We start from the raw sequence: 15032 nt of genomic DNA on the forward strand, positions 1-15032 counted from the left end.
GTCATCTGTTGTTGTATAAATGGACTTTGAGAGATGCACACTGTTGGCAAACATAGACACTTTATTTTAATTACCTCTAAAAATAGATATTCGTTTTTATCCAACACTTTGATTACAAACAGGCTGAAACACTGACAAACAAAATAAATTAAATATAAAAATGTGCACACACACAATAAATAACACGATAATACAAAACGTAGAAATGTAATACATAAATTCAAAAGGGTAAACCTGAAAAGCATAAAAAGTCACAATTACAGTTATGGCAACAGAAGTTAATAAATATGGCACACGTAAATCGTAATCCCTCAAACAAATAAATACAAATTATTATAAATTAGATCACTTCAGAAGTTACATAAGACAAAAACATAAATGTCACATTGTGTTTAAATCAGTTTTACTGATAAATAAAAGTGAGACGCGATAAATATCCCTCATGAATTAATTAACCCTGTATTAAAAGTCTATTTCTCTTAGGTCTGTGGGTGTGCTGGCTCTTTCCTCTTCATCATCCTCATCCTCATCCTCGTCTTTCTCCTGCTGTGCTCCGCTCCTCAGTCTCTCGCGGAGAGCGCCCTCTATCTGCTCAGTGCAGCACTGCAGCAGCACCTGTCGGCACCAGAAGCAGGAGTTATCAAGCGGGAACACAACAATAATCATTTTCTATCTCTCTCTAAACATGATAATTATTGTTGTTTTATGTTACGCTGTCTCAGACAAATATTCGCTCACCACATCAGTCTGACAGAGTGTGGCCAGGGCAGAGGTCATGACACTCATCTCTCCCGCACTCTTGGTCCTCAGACCCCGCAGGGCAGAGTTCAGTGCAGCCGCTGCCACCAGTGATGGAGGAGTTCCCAGAAAGCGCGAGTCACACACACACAAGGCGACAAGTGTATCGCTGTGGCGCCGCAGCGTTGCGACGAAGTCTCCTGTGCGCACGTCCCCATCCCTGAGTTCCCCAAGAGTGCGCAGGAAGTGTGGGATAAAGTCCTGAGGGGTCACTGCTGCCACATCCCACCTCAGAGTCGCCAGCACCACACGCTCCATTTCCTGTTGGAGTGAGCATACTGACTAGTACTGTCTGTGTATATGCCAAAACTATACACTTCAATTATTTAATTTACAATTAAAAAAAACAAAAAAACAATCACCCGCAGGTTTGATGAGAGAAAGTGGTACTCTGCTGCCGCACAGAGAGTATCTGCACTAACTGTGTCAGTTTCGGTCAGTTTTGAGGCCACCAGGACACAAGCTGCAGCCAGACAGGAGGGAGACACAGGCAGGGATAGAGTGGACGACAGATATCGATCCAGAAGAGAGACAGCCAGGGGAAATACAGACTCATCACAGTCACATTCACTGCACACCTATGAAAACACAGAAGAGGAAGATTTCAACAGCAACACAAAAAGCCCTTATAGTCAAGGCAAACATATAAATGACTGTAGAAACTTTGTCCTTGTCATTCAGTTAGTATGCTTCATCTTGATCTGAAGTCCTCAGTTAATTAGCTATTTAAAGTATATTTTCCTTTAGGGTTATAAATGCAGGTAATATTGACATTATCATTACTGTTGTATATTTAGAACTAGACTTTCATGTTTATTTGTATTTATTTATTTTTTAGTGTTTTTGTTTTTCATGGCTTTATGCTATTTTTTGTGTACTGTGATTTGTACAAAGGCATGTGGGTTTAAAACTTTACATTTTCTGATGAAGAGCCTGTGTGCTCAAAACGTCACTTATGTGATAGTCGGTTATTATTTATTTATTTATTTTAATTTTATATTTTGATGATTTAATTAATTATTAGATTTTCAGCAACTCACATAAATCTAACCACAATTTGGCAATCCCTAGTTTAAGGGTTTCAGTATACACTGAGAGAAAAAAACGTAAAAAAAAAAAAACATCTAAGTAAAATATTAAATCAATATAAAATTTAAGCAGAAAAACTTTTTTTCTTTTTCTTAATTTTTTGTAAAACTCTACTAATCTCTGTTTTAAAACTTTTGTTTATAACTTCAATAATTAATTTGACCTTGTATTTTGAATTGTGAAAAAAAAACATGAAATTACTGATATTAAAAACATGAACAACATATTTGACTTTAAACACTGGATTTTGGTGTTTAGCATGTAAAAACTACCTCCATAGTCCACTTGGCCAGTTCCTCTCTGCGCTGTGGTTCTCTCTGGATGAGAGAGATGTAGAGAGGAGACGGCAGGTATCTCTCCTCTGACTGCAGAAGTCTCTGAATAACCCTCAGTCCGGAGGCGCTGGGGTCCCATGGGGCTCGGACCGGAGACTGAGTCCTGTCCTGGCCCTCTACTTCCTCACACCACAGAGACACAGACATCCCTCCTGCCAGCAGTGTGTCTCAGAAGTCTTGGTCCCGAGTAAAAGAGTTCGTGCAAACTTCCTTGACCTCTTGAAAGTGCTTGGGTTTTAATGTGTGTTGGTGAGTGAGTGTCTGTGTGCGTTTCTCAACTGCCCTCTCTCTTCAGTCTGCTTTTATATGCTGTGAGTGAAAGGGTGGCTGCTGAAGAAAAAAGTGAGGAATAAATGAGGGGTGTGTAAAATGAGTGGAGTAAAGAAAAAAGTCCACAACGCTGGCTGAACAACAATGGCATCAACAGGTGGAGAGAGGGAGAGAGAGAGAGAGGGAGGAGAGAGGAGCGCAGACAAGAGAGGAAGTCGCCCAGAGGGACACAGCAACAGCTTGTCACCGTCACTGAGCGAAGAAAAGAGAGAGAGAGGAGAGAAAGAGGTCATCACCATGCTGTGACAATGGGAATGACTAACAATAAGACTTGGATGTTTGTTGACAGTGAAGGGTATCAGATAAAGATGGTGGGATTACATTTACACATCTATATATCAAATAAAGATTTAAAACTGCATATGCAGTAATTCATGGACATTGATGTATTTGACTCTGGAAAAGTCCTGCTAGTGGTTGAGGGTCATGGATTTTTAGGCCTTCTCCACAAATGTGTTCTCATAACTTTATAGCATTAGAGACATAAATGCCATTTTTGTCTCGTGACACCCATCAGAAATGTTAGATAAACTATTATCTAACCTAACTTGGCATTAAAAAAGCAGCAAGTCTTTCATTTTTCAAGTTTATTTTTAATAATTAAGTCAAAGCTGAACCAATCAACCCTATGTTGAAACACAATCTAATTTCTTAAGTTTAAGCTTAAAATAGAATTTTATCAATGAAAACCACCAAATATTTTTTAATGGTTTAAATCATGTCTGTTTAATTGAATTGTTATTATATCATACTATATATATATATATATATATATATATATATATATATATATATATATATATATAGAATAGAAAACATAATTCATATAATATTAATACAATTAGATCAACATTTTCTAAAGATTAAGCACCTATTTTCACTGACCTTTTAAGACAAGGATTCCAAAACGTTTAGTCAGGCAGACCTTAAATATTTACATGAACAACCCTCTGAGATTTTCATTTAATGATTTAACAACACATGCACATGTTCACAGTTCTCAGATGTAGGTTAAGGTTCACATGACAAAATAAAAAGTTAGTTTAGTGCCTTATTTTTTTTGAACATTTGATTTGAGTTGATGGACTTTATTAATCCCACACTGTGGAAATTCACTTGTTACTGCATACTCCACAAGCATGATGCAATAAACAAAGAAAAACATACAAAAAACATACCGTTTTGTTTTTGCAACTGTTAGGAGGAAGGATCTGTGATAGTGCTCCTCACACAGTGAATGTACCTGTGTATTGCTGAAGGAACTACTCAGGGACACCACAATCTCATGCAAAGGGTGAGAGTTGGGTTTATAGCACTGGATTTTGATATATATTGGTATTTATCACTGCAGTTTTTGTAGTAACAGTCTTTTGAGGCTTCATTTCAAATTTTAACCAATACAAGTTTTTGTCTTGTCTAGAATATGTAATGAAGCCACAGAAGGCTGTTACTACAAAAAAGTGCAGTAAGACTGAAACTGATAACCCAGAACATCTGATTTTCCAGGTCTGAAATGACATCAGGCTCAGAGCAGATGCAAAAGCTTTCTGAAATCTGATACAGGAGTGTGAGACTGAGACTGATGAGTAGAGATGGAGAGTGTGCAACCTTTGTTTTCTTTGCACTGAAGTCACACTCGCTCACGTGCCACCTTATCACCCCGTCACCCCCGGTTTGCGTGGTATCTCATTGTCAAAGCAACTAGTCTCCCATTATGCCTCTCCATCTCACACAGCACACACTCGTTCAGCCCCTCCCTGGGCCTGTGGCAATCTGGTGTCCTGTTTAAAGAGCGGTGAGTCCTCATGGGAGGGCTGGGCGAGGTATGTGCAACAGACAGTGGAGCCGGCAGGTCAATGAGCCGTATTGTCTCTCTTTACAAATCACTGTCAGACACCAGTGCCTGGCCTTCTGCTCCCACTCACTTCACACACACTTCACACACTCGCACTCGACTCCTGGATGGCCCTCACAGTCACAGCAGGACATGTTTAAGTGGAGACCTCAGGACTGAATTTGTCTGTGTGTCTACAGGTGGTTGAGCTTTTGTAAAAAAAATGATTATAACTTGCTTCACAGCAACAGTTTTTATTTTATTTTTGATTTATAATTTAGTGCAGTCATTCACAGGACATCAGCAATTTGTGTGAATTTCATTTGCTTCTGTAGCTTTTCAAACACACCAGCAGTAAGACCAAAACATTCGCCATCACTACTTTATACTGTATAATATATTAGAACATATATATTTACTAATATATATTAGAATGATTTCTGAAGGATCATGTGACACTGAAGACTACAGTAATGGCTGGTGAAAATCCAGTTTTGCCATCACATGAATAAATATATATCTTTTTTTATATATTAAAACAGAATATTGTTTCTTTAAAGGGGTCCTGTTATGCTCTTTTACAATGTCTTGAAATTGTTTTCGGGGTGCACTATATGCTCTTACATTATTATTATATATATATATATATATATATATATATATATATATATATATATATATATATATATACTGATATTCTGAGTATGGGTCACCATACTTGGCTGTATGTCACTTCACTTTCATAATTAGCTAGGGGGGAAAAGGTTTAGAATAAAAATTACATTAACTTGCGTTTTTGATGTTTCTTGTGAATAGAGTTATAGAATATGCAGAAAGAAGTATAAGAAATGATTGTGTATAGAACAGAGTTATACAGAATATAGTTAAGAATTATACGGAACATAATTCAGATATTTTATTTTTTTTAATAATTCTAAGAGCCCTTTTTATGTTCATATTAAATTACTTGATTTTTTTAATAAATAGAATTAATTACAAAGAAAACAGTTGCTGTCAAAGAGTGAAGTTAAAGAACTGTTAAATGTGAATAGCATATGTTTTGTTTTGAGTTCATAAAAAATGTATTTCAAAAATTTTAAAATGTAGAATTTAATTGGTTTAATGTCTTTGCAAATCAGAAAACACCATTGACATTGTTTAGATCTATAAGACACATTTCTGATTGACATAGTGCTAAGGGAAGTTATAGGTGGTTGCTATGCGATCGGTTGGATGTTTAAGGTGTTCTGACTGGTTGCTAGGTGGTCCCTAACTGGCACAAGTCAAATAAGCCCAACCCTTAGTCTCTATGATATTCAGATTTTCACTGATTTATAAACCACAGTTGAAAACTGCAAATCTGGATGTTTGTAAAAGCAATAGCAAAAGTCTCCTGAATAAAATATTAATTTCTCTCCCATTTGTGTGAAAAGAAAACAGGACAGAACACTGTGAAAATGTGAAAAGTCTGATAAAACTCTCATCACACAACAATAACCCTCTAAAAACCGATAAAGTTCTCAAATGCACAAAAGGAGATTCACTTAGACACCACAGAGCTGCTTGAACTGCTTTAGCCCTTGAAAACTAACTAGAGCTTAACTCAGCGCAGATTGAGGTTGAATGAGACACTCTTCTTCTTTTCAGTTCTTCAGAAAAGCGAGGTCATGTCAGCCGTAAAAAAAGTGACAAGATGAGTCTCAGGAGTAAAAGAGCGTGTTTGTGTACAAGACAAAGAAGAGTGGCAGATCGCAGGGCTATTTAAGTGCCGTGCTAAATTCATACGCTGCAGCTGTATTCAAACAAACACAGTGGGAAAATGAAGGGAGGCCGAGAGAGAGACGGACAGAGAAAAGAGCAGTGAGCAGGATGGTGAGAAGGAGGCGTGGTTCTCCACCCCTCATTTTCCAGCTCATTTGGTAGGACAGTGGGCAACAGTGACCCCATTTACCCTGATCTTTTAACCCCAGTCAGACACCTGCTGATGGAGTGTGTGTATGTGTTTGTGTGTGTGACGCCGTCCTGTGACAGACATAAACTAAATGGATTTAACAAAACATGTCAAATGTTGAAATAAAAGATTTTCTGGTTCATTAATTCATCATTTTACTCTAAAAATGGATTTTTGGTTTCCAAATAATAAGAAAAAAAAAGAGAAGAGGGAACTATTAAATGCAAAATAAAAGTGATCTAATAAGTTCTCATAATAATAATAATAATAATCATTTGAGTGTACATTTACATATAAAGTACTTCTAATACATATAATGTTTTAAATCAAAATTATAATAAATGGTTAAAGAGAAAGCTTTTCGTTACTGTATATTACATTAGGGTGTTAAGATAAAAAAACGGATAATATTTATCTAGGGTGTTAATAATGAATTTGTTTGAAATTATCATCATTTATTAAAATAAAAACTAAAATCTAAAAGAACATTTCATATAAAGGAATTCTAATATTATTTTGACGTGTTACAGAGAAAGCTTGTTATTGGTTTATTGTGATATTAAGATAATTTAAAAAAGACTTTATATATGGCCTTGATTTGTTTTATTGATTTATTAAAATAAAAACGAACATTTCCATTAAATTTTTTATTATATGATTATGCATAAGAATGTAATGAAGATAATACATGCATGTAATATATAAAGCTAATGTTTTTAAGTAATTGTGAAGTACTATTGAGAAAGCTTTTGTGCTGGAGGTCAAGGCTGTCAAGGTTAAATCCCCTTACATGGGTAAGGAATGAGAACAAAGTGGACATTTGGTAAAGAACAAGACCTCAAAGTCAAAATGTCAGGGACTATATTTCAATGTTTTATTCTTTAGCCATATGAAAAAGCTTCATGTTAAAAACTAACAAAAGAAGAAATATGAAGTAGCTCTTGCTACATTACATGCAAAATGGTAGTGCACACCATTATTTACTGAGTATACCAGTAAAGAGAATGAAAAGTAAGTGAAGGAGACACAGACAACATAAATAAAGACAGAGATAACAGAACAGATATACATTATCATACAATACATAATGAATACCATTGTTTGGGTACTGCGAGTATAGTAGAGTGACGAGTTCGGCAGGGCCGAAAGTGATAAGAATCCCACAGAGCAGCTCTAGAAGTGTAACATGAGAAGTGACGATAGTGAAGGACAAGAAAGGGCCAGGCCTGGGACATTTTATGTTGTTGTTGTATTGTCTTTTATGCAGCAGTGCTGCCACTTTAGTTTTGTTTTGTGTTCGTTTATTGAATAACTAAAGTTTTAAGTTTATCTATTCACCGGTTCCTGCCTCCTTCTGCCTATAACTACCGACTTTGTTAAAAATGGATCAAACAATTACATCTAATGCTTACAAAAGCATAAAATACTAACAGATCAAATGTGAACTGCGACTATAATGCTCCCACTATAAGCATCACGGGAGGTAAGCGTCCCCTCTCTTCAGTAACTCTGTCTGCAATGCCCAGTCATTTTAGGGGGGGGGGGGGGTTAAATAAAAATAATCTGTTTTATTTTAAATCAAAATAATCTGTTCCCCTTCTGCCAATCACCTTCTGGAATTAGGGGTATGTAGGAGGGGGGCGCTGTGGCGTCTGCCCATTAAACATCTGGCAGGATGAAGGTCCTCTGGCCTCTGACTGAGTGAGAAGGGTGTGTGTCTCTTTAGGCTCTGAGTCTGGACTCTCTTCTGATGAGCTGGACTGGACACGCAGCCCAAGAACTTCTTGCACTTTCAAAGGCAGCTCCTGAGAGCAGAACAGTCAGTTAGCATTATGTAGTACGCATGACCACCACGGTATTTTTAATAGCATATCAGCAGACATATCTGTCCCGTCTCACCTTGCAGTGTGTCAGCTGCAAATAAATAGCCTCTGCTCCACAGAGAACTGACTGCAGATCCAGCTTCATGGTCAGCTCATTAATGTGCTGTAAACACACACACACCTTTAGAATCAACTTACTACGAATCTCATGTTCCCGGTTCTGCTTTATTTTGCATGGGCTAAAACTAATTTATACTCACCTTCAGTATAGAGTTAAAATCATGATTTGAACCAATCAGCTCCTCTTTTTGTGACTCAAGAATGGAACAGGCCATAAGTAAGTGGAAGTTTTCACAAGGCAGACGGGTCCACAGAACCTGCAATAAAAATGCGTTGTTATTGTTCAATAAAACTATTAAAATCATTTCCATTAAACTGAAATAAAGCTGAAATAAAATAAATTATAAATAGTAGATGACAAACGTAAACTATATATATATATATATATATATATATATATATATATTTATATATTGCAAATGAATTATAAACATTTTATTTACTGTATTATTAATGATGAGGGTACATTTTATATCAATGTTTTAAAAACAGAATACGAACTTGACATAATTAAGAGCTAGTGACATCATCTGAGTTTACAAAAGTGCCAAGTTCAGAAATTCTTCGCTAATGAGGTGTTCTTTTTATTTTATCCATGACAAGATTTGTTGAGTAACATTTACACAGTCACATACAACATAGCAGAAAAACAATAATGAAAGTCATAGAAAATAATACAAATAACCGGTTTGTGTCATCTTACCTCCCACAGGTTCAAGATGTCTTCAAAAGAGAATTCCCTCTTAAACCAAATCAATAACCAGCGGAAACAGAAACAAAGTGAACCACTGTCCTGAGAGTCTAAGAGAGACAAAAAAATACAAAAATACAATTAAACCAGCTGTGCATCAGCCAAAAGAGCAAAAACACATATAGAAAGTAGAGGTTAATAAAGAATGTGTTTGTGTTTACCCAGGTAGTCACACAGCTCTGGATCAAGTGCTCTCAGTAGGATGCTGAGCTGAAGCAACTGCTGTTTCATGGCCTCTTGAGACTCTTCAAAGTTCTGGTGCTAAAGACACATAAGGACTTTATGTCCAGAGCTAATGCATCGATTGAATAACACAATCAGAAAACAAGTGTGTTTACTGACCACTAAATCCATAAAGCCTGTCAAACACCAGAAGGACTCCACCTCATTCTGGGTAACAAAGAGGAGAGGAGACAGAAGATCGCTCATCCCCTGGACATAACCTGATGGGCAAAGCGAGAGAGCGATAAGAGAAATAACAGCATCCTCTAGTGGCCAGGGGGTGGAATTAAAAGGACATACCCAGATCGAAGTTATACATGCAGTACGTCATCAGTACATCATTAAGCAGCGCAAGACCTGGGTTCTCATTCCCAGAAAAGAAGGAATTGTGTCTGTCTGTTCGATTCACATCCCGTTCTGTCCAATCAAAGAGCAGGAGCAAGTCAGATGTAGAAAGAGACCGGTCACACTGTAAGATCTATGACACAGCTGAACGTACCTATGAGGCTACGGTGCCCTCGGAAGAGAGAGTTCCTCATCTCCTGCTCTTCACTAACTGACTTCCACTGAACCTTCATCCTGAAATACTCATCCCTGAAGTGAAAAAGAACAAATGTAAAGGGCACAAAAATTCAAAGAATAACTTATATAGATGTTCAGGGGTTTTAGAAAGCAAAGAGGCCTTATCAGATGCGTTTATGTATATTAATGAAGTAGTCGTATAGTAGATTTAAACTTGGAAATTTAAGTATAATTGCTGTTATCAATTAAAAGATTGAGGTCAGTAAGCTTTTATTCAGCAAAGATGCATTAGATTAATCTAAAGTGACAGTGAAGATATTCAGAGTGTTACAAAAAATTATTTCTAATAAATTCTGTTCTTTTTATACTAAAGAAAAAAGGTTTCACTGTTTCCAGTGTTGAAAAAACTGCTAAAAATTCAGCTCTCTCATCAGAGAATTAAATTACATTTTTAAAATTCATTAAAATAGAAAAAACAAATATTTTAATGGTCATAATATTTCACAATATGACTGTTTTAACTGCATTTTTGTTCAAATAAATGTAGCCACAGTGAGCATTAGAGACTTCTTTTTATAAGAAAAACATACTGACCCCAAACTCTTTGAAAGCAGTACACATCCTATGCTAAGCTTTGGACTTAAGAGACAGTGAGAATACTGAAGAAAAATGACACAGGAAACTACAACAGCTGCAAACGGCTAACTGGGTTGAGGGAACAAGTACACTATACAATGTTTGAAACCTTAATGGTGTGCGATAAAAAATAAAATAAAAAAATGTGTTCATCTTACGTTTTCACCTGAAGGATGTCCTCTCTCTCTTTGGTTGTGCTGTTCCATGGGTAGAACCCCAGTAAGAACTTCCACACCTCCCTCCGCAGAGACGGAATAACGCCCTAGAAAAAGCAGGAAATATTTCATTCAGTGGAAACTTCATTGGTTTGTGGCATGTAAGTGTGATTGGAAAAAGATCACTGAAACTTGGACGTACCCCTCTAAACACCAGCTCCTTGACCTTCTGTGGATCAGTGACACGGCCCTCTGGATCCAAAAACTGATCCCAGTTATCCAAAGGCTTCCCTCTTTTGACCTCCGGTCTGGGGCCGAGCTCTGCCCCCTGGTGGAATACACAATCTCTTTTAATGTTTATGCACAATCAACATTACAACACAGTCAGCAATCGATGCAACTCACACAGGTAATGAGTTCAAAGCCTGGCTCCTCATCAGCTGGGTGTGGGCAATGGGCGTCCTGAGGTGAGCGGTTACTGAGGGGCGACTCTTGATGTGTGTGTGGAAGTGCTCCCCGGAAGAAGTTCGTCACTTTGGAGAAGCCCCCGAACGTGGTCGCGTAAGGATCCTGAATGAACCTCTGTAGATATGACCAATCAGATGGCATGTTTACACACGCTCTTGTTTAGGGCTCTTACCACATTAAAACACAACAACTATGACTTACAGACACAAGATCTGCACTGGTATCATCAAAGAGGTGCAGCTCATCAAACGACTGCGATAGGGCCCCAGAATCATGCGGGTATGCCAGGAAGAGCCTACCATCCATGGGAGACCTTACAGCAGAATGTGTCACTTGAGTATATAAATATATGGGTACTAAAATGCAAAACAATAAATTAGTATGCCACTCACGGGGCCAGTCTGATGTAACGCTGCATGGCTTTTAGCAGCTGTCTAGCGCCCCCTTGATGGAAGTGCAGAGGAGGGAGAGGATCACCCCCTCTGGTGGTCAGCACCAAGAAGTTCCTGCCCAGAGAGAAGCGAGCCCTCCGAAGAGAGTACAGCTCTGAAAGGGGCAGGGAGAAGGAGCCCCACTGACCTACAAGACATAAATGTATGTGAGCATGTACAACAGGGATTCTCAAATCTTGTCCTGGAGGGCCAATGTGCTGCAGAGTTTAGCTCCAACCTTGATCAAACAGTGATTTTCTTATGATCCTGAAGACATTGAGTAGCATGCTCAGGTGTGTTTGATTAGGGTTAGAGCTAAACTCTGCAGCAAAGTGGAACTTGTGGGCTAGATTTGAGGATCCCTGATGTACAGTATCTAAATGCATGCGCACATCATCTGACAAGTTACAGTTTAGCCCAGTACCTGTTGCTCTGACTGGTGGGTGCTCATGTCGTCTTTCCTCCTTGACTGTACTGATGACGGCCCAGTCTGGCTCATAGCCCGGGTCAAACTTAGTTTCCTCTTCCCCTCCTTCCTCCTCCTTTCAAGAAACAGAATTTAAAAGAGACAGAAATTCAGGTGACTTTTTTTTAAAGATGCTTTTAATGTTGTTGCGTTCAACAAGGGCACATTCATTTGCTTAAAAATACAGTAAACTGTAATATTGAAAAAATACTAACACAACTGTTTTCTATTTCAATGTATTTTAAAATGAAATGTATTCCTATGATGGTAAATTTGAACATTACTCCAGTCTTCAATGCCACATGATCCTTTAGGAATCACTTTTTTTAGTAGTCTTTGATTAAAAGAAAAAGAACATTTATTTGAAAAAGAAAAATTTTGTTATAAAAATATTTTTATAACATTCATTTTGAAATGTAATATGCAATTAAATGGCGATTTACATTTTCCCATACATATGTGCAACGTTTAATGAAAAATTTAAATTCCATTATATGATTTATATTTCCCATTTACTACACTAGTTTTAATATATAAATTCAATACATATTTAATGCTAAGTTGCTAAATTAAAATGAAAAGTATTCCCCAAATTGATTAGATATGTTTAACATGTCCAAGCAAAAACGGTTGCAAAATAATTTTTCTTAAATTAATTTAAGTAATGGGTATAACACTTGGGAATGCATTTATCACAATACCACATGATAATTGTAGCAAAATGCAGTGTGAATTTCAAAATGCATTCTGAACCAAAGGTATAGCAAAAGGGTAGCAAACATGAAGAGCCTACACGTTCCATAGCTGCTTATTCGATGTGCTTGAGAATAGTTTACTCTCACCGACAATCCCTCATGCACTGCAGAGACACACATATTTCACTGACAAACACCAGGTATGTGTGTGTGTCTCTGTGTGCAAGTGCGTTTGTGTGATCATGTTTACTCCATATTGTATTTATAAGAGCAGTTAGCCACATCCAGAACAATGAATGGATCTCTTTGGCCCTCTGCTGGATGTATTTGGTAATTACACCTTTTTTCTTCTAAAACTGTATTTCCTACAGATTTTTCAGTAACCAACTGATAGCAGAATTCTGGCCCAGAAACAATATCCAGAAACAACCTAAATATTTCATTTTTTCATCATTGTTAAAGATTATTATTTTTTTTTTAATGGTGTAGTTGAAGAATTTTGTGGTAAATGGATAAAAATACTTCATATCCCCCTAAACACAGCATAATCTGTATCATAATAAATACAAATATTGTTAAAAGTCACACATCATTTGTTGTTTGTCACATGTATCAGAACATTTCTGTCCTGTGGGTAATAGGAGGATTTCCACCCGGCTACCACCACAAATATATTTCAAACCTGTGGGAATCACTGACGTATTAAGAATTTCTCAGGGACTTCACCACTTTCGTGGCTGAATATCCATGACTTTTACAATTACTCTTGATCACTGGAGGGTAATTTTAAAGAAGATTTTTAAGAATTTTTGAAAAGATTTTTATAGAGATAAATGGTTTTATCGTATGAGTACAAATATCTTCAGTAGGACAAACATGTTTTGATTTCCATTAATATTCAATGACCTTTATTTCCATGACTTTCCCAGGCCTGCAAATCACAATTTACTTTTTTTTTCTTTCTTTCTCAATATGTGACAAGTGACAAGTGACCTTTGAATTCTGTTGAGCAAACGGAGTGATCCGCCCTCTACCTTTTTGGTGTAGAAGACAGCAGGAGCATTTCTCATATCCTCCTCAACAGGGCTCCACTCCATTGCCGGCTCTCCATCCTGCAAGAGTTTATATGTGATAACAGCCCTTAAATACTCTCAGGCTTTGTAAATGGTGTTAATAAATAGACAAAATGATTTATATATCATACTGTAATACTTTATAACATCAAATGTTTATTAATACAATATGTTAATCCTGCTACAGTGTGTTGATCATACCCGCTCAACTATCCGGATGAAGCCGGGGATGGTGGTGTCCTGATTGCTTCTTTTGGCATTGGTGTGGAGGTAAACACCCTCCTTCTCAAAGATCAGCTGATGATGACATTTAAAACATCACACTTTTACACCAGGACCAGGTCAGGTCAAAAAAAACTACAGATTAATCATTTTAAACAAGATGTCAATAATATATAATGATTATCTTTCAGTTTTGATCATATCAACAGCATTAAATAGCAATAATGAATTTAAAAAAAATCTAAAAACCTAACAATAATTGTAATAACTGTAGCTTTAATACTATAGTGGACATTTCCTGATAGACTACAATAGATTAATAATTCAGCGGCTTACAAATAATTTATTTCAGAAGTGAGATAAGCAACAGATCATCATATGGAGGAATCTCATCTAGCTGCTAGTTTTAATCTATAATCTATAATATTGCTTTAGGTTATGAGCAAAGATCTCCAGTTAACCAGTCCGACCAGTGACGCCGTTCAATAAAATCCTCCAGGCTGAACGAGTTACCAAACGGGTGACAGTGGTATGTGAAATATCAAGCCATCACAAAGACATGACAGTGACTAAACCATCAGGTTTGAACGACATGTCAGTCATCAGCTTGGGCTAGCGCTAACTAGCTAAACCTGTAGAAATACAGGAAAAAAAAACTTATCCTGAGACATTAAATAAACGTAAAAAGGTAAAAAAAAAAATGTATATTTAGTTTTGTGTGGTGTCATGTCAGATGTGACATCGTTGTAAGTAAGGTTAGTGACAAACTCTATCGCTCCTCACCTTGTGACTCTCTGGCTTCGCCTCCATTCCTCCTCCTGAGTTCACGGTGTTTGATCAAAACAATCACACTTCCGGTTTTTTTTTCTGGATGACACCACCCACCTCCGCTGCAGCCAATCAGAAACTCATATCATATGACGTTTTCTTTATTTTGTTATTTTGTACATAAGATGAGTATCATGTTCTTTCTTAGCATATATTTGTTGATAATTACAGTAATACAGTGATTTGTAATGCAAATCAGATATCAGAATTGTGACAGGGAATCATTGTTAAAAGTCATAGATTTACAACGTTTACACTTTTTAATGTCACATTTAGTTTATTT

At 36.9% G+C, this 15032-nt stretch overlaps 2 protein-coding genes across 3 annotated transcripts; both read right to left on the reverse strand.

The window, feature by feature from the left end:
- Positions 1-41: 41 nt before the first annotated feature.
- Positions 42-2495, reverse strand: LOC132148590 (G1/S-specific cyclin-D2-like). Its single transcript, XM_059557288.1, has 4 exons — positions 2160-2495; positions 1161-1376; positions 739-1059; positions 42-615 (listed from the first exon to the last, which is right to left on the reverse strand). Exons 1-4 carry the CDS (start codon positions 2367-2369, stop codon positions 463-465), a joined length of 900 nt encoding a protein of 299 aa, XP_059413271.1. The 5' UTR covers positions 2370-2495; the 3' UTR covers positions 42-462.
- A 1503-nt stretch (positions 2496-3998) lies between these two features.
- LOC132149121 (TBC1 domain family member 17-like) lies at positions 3999-14827 on the reverse strand. Of its 2 annotated transcripts, XM_059558070.1 has the most exons (18): positions 14705-14827; positions 13901-13996; positions 13661-13738; positions 11890-12007; positions 11427-11613; positions 11236-11347; positions 10972-11148; positions 10769-10894; positions 10570-10673; positions 9753-9847; positions 9554-9670; positions 9374-9474; positions 9193-9292; positions 8984-9081; positions 8421-8537; positions 8237-8323; positions 7948-8142; positions 3999-4595 (listed from the first exon to the last, which is right to left on the reverse strand). In XM_059558070.1, the coding sequence occupies exons 1-17, from the start codon at positions 14729-14731 to the stop codon at positions 7957-7959; spliced, it is 1926 nt and encodes a 641-aa protein (XP_059414053.1). In that variant the 5' UTR covers positions 14732-14827; the 3' UTR covers positions 3999-4595; positions 7948-7956. The 2 variants fall into 2 exon arrangements, with proteins under 2 accessions (XP_059414053.1, XP_059414052.1); XM_059558069.1 differs by lacking the exon at positions 3999-4595 and having other exon boundaries at positions 7913-8142.
- Positions 14828-15032: the final 205 nt, after the last annotated feature.

Source organism: Carassius carassius, chromosome 9 (genome assembly GCF_963082965.1).
Source record: "Carassius carassius chromosome 9, fCarCar2.1, whole genome shotgun sequence".
NCBI classification, from domain to species: Eukaryota; Metazoa; Chordata; class Actinopteri; order Cypriniformes; family Cyprinidae; genus Carassius; species Carassius carassius.

Bases quoted from the DNA above. Each gene is read 5' to 3' on its own strand.
- LOC132148590 (XM_059557288.1), bottom strand. From the start codon at position 2,369: ATGTCTGTGTCTCTGTGGTGTGAGGAAGTAGAGGGCCAGGACAGGACT. The intron at 1,377-2,159 runs GTAGTTTTTACA...GTGTTTTCATAG, and splicing joins TGGCCAAGTGGACTATGGAG to GTGTGCAGTGAATGTGACTG. The intron at 616-738 runs GTGAGCGAATAT...TGGTGCCGACAG, and splicing joins CACTCTGTCAGACTGATGTG to GTGCTGCTGCAGTGCTGCAC.
- LOC132149121 (XM_059558070.1), bottom strand. From the start codon at position 14,731: ATGGAGGCGAAGCCAGAGAGTCACAAG. The intron at 13,739-13,900 runs GTATGATCAACA...AAACTCTTGCAG, and splicing joins TCATCCGGATAGTTGAGCGG to GATGGAGAGCCGGCAATGGA. The intron at 9,082-9,192 runs GTAAACACAAAC...TGTCTCTCTTAG, and splicing joins AGAGCTGTGTGACTACCTGG to ACTCTCAGGACAGTGGTTCA.